General features: G+C 39.8%; 1 protein-coding gene across 1 annotated transcript in view; it reads left to right on the top strand.

Annotated features, from left to right (window-relative positions):
- Positions 1-9,915, top strand: part of FMO1 (flavin containing dimethylaniline monoxygenase 1) — an 18,511-nt gene extending 8,596 nt beyond the window's left edge. The window contains exons 4-7 of the mRNA XM_017534151.2: positions 3,465-3,607; positions 6,342-6,541; positions 8,689-9,044; positions 9,813-9,915. Coding sequence (XP_017389640.1) covers positions 3,465-3,607; positions 6,342-6,541; positions 8,689-9,044; positions 9,813-9,889 — 776 coding nt within the window. The 3' untranslated portion in view covers positions 9,890-9,915. The remainder of the gene's footprint in view (positions 1-3,464; positions 3,608-6,341; positions 6,542-8,688; positions 9,045-9,812) is intronic.
- The last annotated feature ends 349 nt before the right edge of the window (positions 9,916-10,264 follow it).

Below are 10,264 nucleotides of genomic sequence, written 5' to 3' on the forward strand. Positions count from 1 at the left end.
GCTCACCACAACCTCTGCCTCCTGGGTTCAAGTGATTATCCTGCCTCTGTTTGTTTGTTTGCTTTTCTAACTAGCATCTTCTGGCCAGTTTTTTGGCTTTCATTTGTTCGAAATGATCTATGAATACAGAATAGCAAAATGGATAGCATTATAAGCAGTTTTATGTTTTACTAAGATTCAGTGTCCCTTAAGTGACTGGAAGCACTCAGAAAGTCTTCTAAGACATGGGATGCTTACACAAGTCGCTAGCCTTAGCAGCAGTTACACATTGCCAAAGTTGAGTTTAGAGGCCACAAAAGTCAAACTGTACATAAAGACAAAAGTAATTTTTTGACTCGTTTCTTTTATGTGAGTGATAGCAATTAGATTAGCGGTTTATAGCACTGGGTCAATAGTCAAGAGGGGGCTTAGTCTTAGGAGACAAGACATCTTTGGATCTCAGTTTCTTTATCTGCCTTTTGCAACCATGGTCACGTTAATCTATGCCAAATTTTAACTAGATTTTAATTCAATGGAACAGAAAATGTAATGGTTTGGTTTATTTCATCTGTAACAAGCATTCAAAAAGTTGAAACTTTTCTCCGAGTCATCTGAAGATTGCCAGAATTGCCGGGCACAGTGGCTCACACCTATAACCCCAGCACTTTGGAGGCCAAAGCACATGGATCACAATGTTAGGAGTTCAAGACCAACTGGGCCAACATGGTGAAACCCCATCTCTACTAAAAATACAAAAATTAGCTGGGCATGGTGGTGGGCACCTGTAATCCCAGCTACTTGGGAGGCTGAGGCAGGAGAACTGCTTGAACCTGGGAGGTGGAGTTTGCAGTGAGCTGAGATCATGCCACTGTACTCTAACCTGGGTGACAGAGCAAGACTCCATCTGAAAAAAAAAAAAAGATTTCCTAGAACAATTCCAAATGTCATCTTACAATAAATTTATGAACACCCAGTGGTCCTGGATCTGCCCCCGAGGTCACTCAGATCAGCTGATATTAGGGTAAAGCATATCCTGAAAATTGTCAGGGAATAAAATCATTGAATTGGAAAGAACGAAGTTCAGTCTTCTTCCCAATGCAGAAAATTACTTTTCAACAATTCTGAGAAAGGCTCAATAGCCTCTTCCTGAACCCATTCAATGACGGACTCTCATCATCACAGAACACAACCCAATTTTTTGTCATTCTTGCCTGCAGAGCAAGGCTCTGAGCAACCATCCACTCCAAATTTCCAGGAAGGAGTACCTAGTCACTGCAAGAATCCAGAAAGTTCCATGGCACAGGGAGTAAACTATATTCATTCAGCATTCACAGTATATTGCACTAGGTGCTAAGAATATAGAGGTGAATAAGGCAACAAGTAACCTGTATTGGAGGAATGAATAGAGAGATTTATGGAGTCCAGTAGAGAAATCACAGTCTACATATGACCTGGAGTGATTCCAATACTGTAAACATATACCTCTCATAGTCCTGGATTTGCCCCTGGAAGTAACACAAGTTCACATCAGATTAAAATAATAAAGCATACCCGAAAGCAATTGAGCCAATATGCTCAGTTTGAGTAGAGGAGTTAGGGACCCAGCAGGTATGAATTCTAGTATTTACAACCACCTAGCTGATAGTCTTGAGTCTCCTACTTAACCTTTCTAAGGCCTCTGTTTTTTTCACCCACAAATTGAAAAGCTTGAATTACTTTAACCAACAGTATACATCACAAATCAAGCAACAAGAGCTCTATAAGACTTATAATCTTTCGTAAAACCCATCTTATCAACCACTACCAATTTAAAATCCCTGACTAAATGATTAAGGAGACTTTAAGCTCTAAAATTCTATGATTTTAGACTTGAAGAGTAGTTCTCCCAACATCACTATCTGCTGACTTATGGCAGACTTGCTTAGAAGGCACATACTCCTTGGGGTTGTTGTTAGTTGTCATAAAAATTCAAATTCACTGAAGATATTTAAAAATATATATCACAAGCTCTAGAAGCAATTCCAAAGAAGGTGCTCTAAAAAGTCTAAGTAAAAATATAGGTATCAGAGTTAGAATAAACACGTAATTTCCCAAGATGACTACTTTTATCATTTACATATATACATTCTGATATTTACCTTTTTTCTTTCTTATATTATAAATTTTTTTCTTAGATAAGACATTCTGTTACTTACTAACACAGCCACATTTACCTAATGTAAGTTCTTACTGTGTCTTCCTGTAAGAGAAAGTATTAGTCTATTAAGAGCCACAGAGTCTCATTTTTGTCCATTTGCGACCCCTCCCCCAAAAAAAAGCCTATCCAAAGAGAATCTAAAATAACATGAAATTCAGAGATAATTATATATTTCTACTTAGACTTTTCCAGCTCTCCCTTCTTACCAGTTCTCTGATCCATATTGGGTTCCTGTGCTGAGTAAATACTGGAATTTGGTTGGATCCTTGCTAAATTCCAAATATTCTGTATTGTGATTAGGTTTTAACTTGGATTCGTGTTTGATTTCTACTGATTCAAGGTGAGCTAAAGAGCCACCAGACCTTGTAAGGCTACTTCCCACAAGCATATACTTTTTTCCCCTAAGAATCTAGAGATCTTATCACCTTTTTTTTTTTAGGAAAAAAGAAGTTATTTGTTTAGCACATATTACTTCTGATTACGTCATGGTCTTAAGAGTATTTTCTGCTTAAGTCATTGCTGTTAAAAAAAAAAAAGAGTATTTTCAAACATTCTCCATTCATGTGATGTTTCAATAAGATTCAGCATCATTGCCTAAGATACTCTATTGAGTTAGCCCAGTAGATTGAATCCTGGTATAACCGACATAATTCCTTTTTCTCTGAGCCAACTCTAGCCAACCCAGCAAACTTAGCTTGAGTTACAGTCAGTCACCAAGGTGGACTATCAGTGAACTTCCCCAACCCACATGAAACTTTGTGAATAGGGACAACATTTTATCTTATTCCCCCCATACCATCTAGCATAGCTCCAGGCACATAGCAGACGTGAAAAAAAAAAAAAAAACTTTTCTAAAAAGAGATACTGACTCACACTCCCTTTAAGCTTCTTTGACCTTACTCCTTGCTTATGAAAAGTTTATATAAATCAAGTATGAATAAATAGAACATTATTATCCTATTGACTTTTATCAACCTTAAAATGATAATGACCTCTTATACTTTTGCTTGATATGTCTTTATGTCACAATATTTCAGCTTAGTAGTTAATTATCTAGTAAGTACAACTGGAGACCAATCTAGTGAGATAGAGTAATAACCCCCATTAAATAATTACCTGCCAATGTCTTATAGAGTCATGTATTCATATTTCAGATTTTCTCAAACTTGAGAATACTAGTAAAAATGACCAAAACTATCTGTCAAAAGAATGTTATCAACTGAAAAATATTTTTTTCATTCACTGATCCTACAAATTCTCTGTTTCACTTCTCTTTTATTTTCTATAGGCATTAATGCTTTTAAAGGCCAGTACTTTCATAGCCGGCAATACAAGCATCCAGATATATTTAAGGACAAGAGAGTCCTTGTGATTGGAATGGGAAATTCTGGCACAGACATTGCTGTGGAGGCCAGCCACCTGGCAAAAAAGGTACCATTCCTGATGTTACTGGGTGAAGAGCTTTGTCTTAAGATGCATGCCTCAAGCAAATGGTGTTTGACACCATGATAAATGTTAAAGAAATAAAATGCCTCACATACACACAACAGACTGCTAAAGAATTTAATTTTCTCTGAATGCTCACAAATTTTACTATGAATTCCATTTGTTCACCTTTCCTCCCAAAACCAACTTCTCTGACTTCTTTTTATTTTTTTTTTTTTTGGTCAGTCATCCAACAAGAGCTACAGGACATATTTCTTCTCTACTCAGTCCCATAATTCAGAAAATTCTACCAACTTTTTCCTGCTACTATTTCCCATTTGCCCCTTCCTCTCCTTATTTATTACCAACACCCTCATCAGGTCCATACCACCTCACACTGAGGCTATTGCATTGTCCTCCTAATAATAATTGCAGAAACAGCTAATATTTATTAGGATTACTCTGTGGCCAGTACTGCACTAAATGCATTTTTACTCTATTACTTTAACCAATCATCAAAACAAGCCACTGACATAGGTACTGTTAGTATCCTTGACTACACATGAGGAGACCAAGGCTTAGAGGAGCTAAAGAACCTGCATGAAATCTTATCACTAGCAGGTGGCAGAGCCGGTTCTCAAACTGTCTCTGACTCAAAGCCTACATTCCTAACTATCCTCTTCTACCTCCTACTTCCGGGCCTTCCGGGCTTCTCAAGGGTTTTGCTCTGCATTTTATTTTTGCCTTGTACCCCTACCCACAGGTCACCCCCATCTGCAACAAGCCATCTAGACCCCAACTACCAACAAAACAAATCCTCAGAAAAGTCTTCTCTCATTCTAGCACTCTCATGCTTAAAAAACCTCTAATTACTCTCTTTACCTGAAAAAAATAAATTGCAGATGTAGTAGCTCTGCATCATAGAGTTTTCTATAATCTGGTCCAAATCTGCCATTTTAATTTTAACTTCTGTTTCCTGTATGATAATCAACTGTCACACTTTCCAGTCCCTGTGCCTTCAGTTCCCCTTTGCTCACGCTACCACTCTCTTCTCCAGAGCCCCTTTCTCTTCTATTACAATCTACCTTTACATTCCCAGGTATCTCACACCAACATGAAGTGATCTATCCCTATTCAGAATTTATGCAATATTGTAATTTGCACCCCTCAGTCATCACTTTTAAATTGTTAATATTGCAAGTTACCTTTTACCATATGTATCTTCTTTTCACCTATGTTGTAAACTCATTGAAGGCCATTCAGCTAACTAATATATACTAGTTCCTGGCTTCTGATGTGCCAAACATTGTGCCAGGCTCTGGAGATACACTGGCAAACACAACAACAAAATCAAGATACCCACACTCATGGAGCTTATAGTTGTGGGAAAAACAGATGCCAAATAAATGAGTGTAAATAATTAATCCAATAATTTTAGACAAGAAAACAGCTGTCAAGAAAAAAGGTTGGGAGTGTGTAACATTGACATCCCTTTTCCAGACTTTCAAAAAAAAAAACTCAATGATTGACTTATTCATTGAAAGATTGTATTTTGGTTTTGTTTGTTGTTTGTTTTTGTAGAGACAGGTTTTTGCCATGCTGGCCAGGCTGGTCTCAAACTCCTGGCCTCAAGTGAGCCACCCGCCTCAGCTTCCCAAAGTACTGGGATTATAGGCATGAGCCACTGTGCCTGGCCCATTGACTGACTGATTGATTGACTGATTGAAACTTAGCAATTAGGTGGCATTACCCTAAAGGAAGAGAAAGGAGGCCCTGAAACAAATATTAACAAAGGCCCATCCACTGTGACCACCACATGTGCATATTATTATTTCTGTTTCTCTAATTGTTCAGAAATGTCTTCAATCAGAAAACATGCTTTGACATACATCTTATCATTTATATATTAACAAAGAAACTCCCCGTAACTTAGAAGATAATTCGTATCTAGCGAAATGTTGCATTCAATTCTGCATCATGATATAGAGAGACAGGTTTAGTGTAAATGCCTCATGTCAGAGCCACGTATCTGTAGTTCTTGCCACCGCATTTCCAGTGTTGTATATTCAATTTAACACAAACTCTGACACTGGAGCCGTGGTCATCAAGCCCCATGACATGGGGGAAGAAACAATGGTTAAATCAGCTGTTTTGTAACAGCAAAGTAACAGATTGCTTAACTAATTATTTGCTTTGTAAACAATTGTACAGATAACTATTTATTGTATAAGTACTAAAACTAGTAGCTTCATGAACTCAGTCAACTGGTAAACTCAATCAGCCAATGTTAAAAAGAACAAACACCAAAAGTAACTGTAGTACTGAATTTTCCTGTCATAAGCCAATGGTTTGCATTGAAACTCTGTAGACAGCTTTGATACTGCCATGCCCTGTTCTTGCTGCCTACAATTACAGTGAGCACACAAGGTAGCAATCACCTGTTCATTGTTTTCGTACATAGACTTTAAGGTTCCTACTGTTTGCTACAGGCTGGCAAATGAATAAGTATTCAATAATATGTCTTAAGGCATTTTAACACTCTAGATACTCCGAATCCTAATTCAAAAGGATTGACTTTAAAATAGAAGTTAGAAGAACCAAGACTATCTTGTCAGGGATGTATTTTGAAAGTGGCAGACTTTTCAGTGCCTTTCCATTCATGACACTTCTTGAATCTCTGGCAGAACCAGCCAACCCTGTTCATAGCGTCAAATGAAGGGATGTCTTTAATTGCTTCCAGGTGTTCCTCAGCACCACCGGAGGGGCATGGGTGATCAGCCGAATCTTTGACTCAGGCTACCCATGGGACATGGTGTTCATGACACGATTTCAGAACATGTTGAGAAATTCTCTCCCAACTCCAATTGTGACTTGGTTGATGGCGCGAAAGATAAACAACTGGCTCAATCATGCAAATTATGGCTTAATGCCAGATGACAGGTAAATATAATGTGACTGCCAAGGGCTTTTAGGAAGAAGGAGCCTCTGCCTTTCCAGCAGTCTGTACAAGCCAGCAGTACCACAGTAACAACTTTGTATCAAGTGTTCCAACACATTCAGCCATGTTACAGTGTGCAGTTTTTAAAGTAATACCCCAAGGCTATCGCTGTTGTTCCAGACAAATCTGCCACAAATGCTGGTCCATTGTCTGATCCGATGCACAGTGGCAGTCCAAACCTAGGGATAAGATCTCGAAGCAGCACACGGGTTACTTCATGGGCCTTTTTTTTGTACAGTGCTCCATGTACTTGGAGAGTCAGAAAGGCATATCGCAAATCAGTGTAAATGTTTACAACCTTATTCTTACTTAGCTCTAGTGCTCAAGTCAGAGCAATGAGTTCAGCCTTCTGAGCTGAGGTGCTTTGAGGCAGTGACTTGGCTTTAATTACAATGTCCAGAGTTGCCACTGCATAGCCTACACACCTTTCTCCTTGTGGATTAATAAAACTGCCCCAATCCACATACAACTCCCAGTCTACTACTGTCCATGGCTGATCCCGAAGATCAGACCTGCTGGAATAGACTGAGCCCAAGACTTCAACACAGTTGTGTTCAACCGGGCCCTCTAACATTGGGAGCAAAGTGTCAGGGGTTTAAGGTGTTGCAGACCTCAATGGCAATGCGGAGATTTTTACTTTAGCAGGCCCAGGTATTTGGCAGGCCTACCAATGAGGTCTTTTGATATTCATTAGAGTCGCCACTGTGTGGGGTGCTTTAATATTTAAATTCTTCCCAGAGTTGAGGCTAGAATCTTTAATTGCAATTTCTCTTCTTTCTTTTTTTTTTTTTTTTTTGACCTATACAGCATGAAATGGCTTTGTTAAATCGGCTAGCCCCAAAGCCAGGGCTGACAGAAGTTTTGCTTTTAGTTTCTGCCCTATTCAAAGGGTTTCTTGTCTTCCCCACCCTTTGTCACTTTGTGTAAGGGTTTGTCCAGTACTGCGGAGTCTGGAAGTCCACAATTTACAAAACCCATGGCTCCCAGGAGCTCTCTCACCTGCCTTTTAGTCTCAGGTTCTGGCAGGTTGCAAAGGAGCTTGTTTCCTCTCTGCTTCTGGATGATGAGCCTCAGATATTGCATTTGCTTTTTGGCAAATCTCGGCTTTCTTTTTAGACACTTTATACCCACAGTCCTCCAGGTGCCGAAGTAAGACATCTGCTTGCACACCTGACTGCTGTGGGGTGTCCCAATAGAAGGTTATCAGTATACGGGGACAGCATGCAAGCGAGAAACTTCTGGGGAGCAATCACGGGCTGATGCCTCGCCAAGGATGATGAGAGAGTTTCTGAGCCCCTGGGAAGCTGGGTCCAAGTGTACTGAGTGGTTACACCTGCTTCTGGGTTTCTCCCATTGAAATGCAAATAGTTTTTGATCAGTAGTTTCCCCAAGACCAAACCTGCCACCTACAGGAAGGAGATTCAGGAGGCATCAGCTGGCCTGCTCTCTCTTCTATTGAGATGCACTGTGGATGACAGAGGGGGGAGGGAATCCCAGATGCTTGGGTCTCCTTCCTCATCATCTCTCTAATGGCAGAGTCTTCTTCCCCTTGCCAAGCAAGATTGACCTTGGCCCCATAAATGGCTCAGTTTATACAAGATCAACTCACCAAAGTGTTTGTCTCATGATTCCAAAGGTAGAGCCAGAAAAAGATGATTCTACCCTTGTTCCTTTAAAATACATGCATGTTTCCCTTACACAACTGCTTCCTAGGAAAAGAGAATAGATCTTTCAGAAGTTCTCATCAAATCTAGAAGTCCTTGGTTTCCCTTGTAGCCCTTCAGCTCTCAGCCCTCTCTAGATTGACACCGATAGATGAATGCTGAAAATCAGCAAAGGAAACAGAAGCTAGAGAAGGTGCTAGCTTCCTCCTCAGGCTTCCAAACTCTAGTAAATGGCAAGCGTATTTTATAATCCTTCTTGAATGTTCATGAATCCCCTTCCACTGAAGTAACGTTTCCCAAGACGTGCAGCAATTCTTGTCCAATCAAGGAGTGAGCCCCAGAATGACAGAGGAAGGTAAGGAGAAGAGAGAGCTGGCTGCATTGTTCACAGACAGGTCTCTTCCCTATCCATGTTTTTTGTTTAGGACTCAGCTGAAAGAGTTTGTGCTAAATGATGAGCTACCAGGCCGTATTATCACTGGGAAAGTGTTCATCAGGCCAAGCATAAAAGAGGTGAAGGAAAACTCTGTCATATTTAACAACACTTCAAAGGAGGAGCCTATTGATATCATTGTCTTTGCCACTGGATACACATTTGCTTTCCCCTTCCTTGATGAGTCTGTAGTGAAAGTTGAAGATGGCCAGGCCTCGCTATACAGGTATATCTTCCCTGCACATCTGCAAAAGTCGACCCTGGCCATTATTGGTCTCATCAAACCCTTGGGTTCCATGATACCCACAGGAGAAACACAAGCTCGGTGGGCTGTTCGAGTCCTGAAAGGTAAGTGTAAGAAATAGCAGGGCATGTGTTTTTGGTTTGCCATATGATTCTAGATACTGGAAATATTGAGACTATTATCCAGCTCCTATTTAAAACAACAGAATCTTTAAAAGCAGGATGCATTCCATTGTTTGCTGCATTATACTGTCATAATGATTTATTCCATTACCAGCATAAATGGTATATGAGGGGTCAAAACTATAGGCTGTATCTATGTCTACCATTTTTTCTCATTTTCTTTTTAAGAGACAGGGTCTCACTATGTTGACCAGACTCGTGTGCGGTGGCTATTCATAGGCATGATCATAGATTACTGCAGCCTGAAACTCCTGGTCTTAAGCAATCCTCCCACCTCAGCCTCCTGAGTAGCTGAGACTACAAACATGCACACTGTACTCAGCTACCTGTTATTTTGACTAAAACAAAATGACAATTAACAGTTCTATCAGTTGACTGAATCAACTGCTTTAATCAAAAATTTTAAACACAAGCAACTGAGTGACAAAATTCAGCCAAACTAGTTGTAAGATTCTGCCATATCAATTAACTAGTGAGATGACCAGATGTTTATCTTTTCAGCTGACGGCATTATTACCAGGAGCATACAACCAGTCATGTCAGGCTGCTAACATTTTTGCCAGAAGGATCAATGAGTAACCAGTACTAGACACGAAAGGAGAACTATAGTAAAGCATCTTTATCTATAAGTCAACCGCTAGACCTAAACTTAAATTGCATGTTTGGATTTCTTTTTTTTTAATCCTACAGGTGTAAATAAGTTACCACCACCAAGTGTCATGATAGAGGAAGTTAATGCAAGAAAAGAAAACAAGCCCGGTCGGTAAGTTAAGTATTTATGCACCCTTTTAAAATTATAACTGAAATTGGTAAAAACAATAGCAGAGAGATGGAAGTTACATTGGAGAAAAAAATGAATCATCTGAGACTTAGAAGAAAAATGCTAGGAGAGCCTATTTAAGAAGAGAAGGGAAAGGGGAATTTACAATTTTCCTAGGCCATCCTGGCCAACACAGTGAAACTCCATCTCTACTAAAAGTACAAAAAATTAGCCGGGTGTAGTGGTGCATACCTGTTGTCCCAGCTACTTGGGGGGCTGAGGCAGGAGAATTGCTTGAAACCAGAAAATGGAAGTTGCAGTGAGCTGGGACTGCGCCACTGTACTCCAGCCTGGTGATAGAGTGAGACTCTGTCTCAAAAAA

This window comes from Cebus imitator, unplaced genomic scaffold (genome assembly GCF_001604975.1).
Source record: "Cebus imitator isolate Cc_AM_T3 unplaced genomic scaffold, Cebus_imitator-1.0 Scaffold84, whole genome shotgun sequence".
Classification (NCBI taxonomy): Eukaryota; Metazoa; Chordata; class Mammalia; order Primates; family Cebidae; genus Cebus; species Cebus imitator.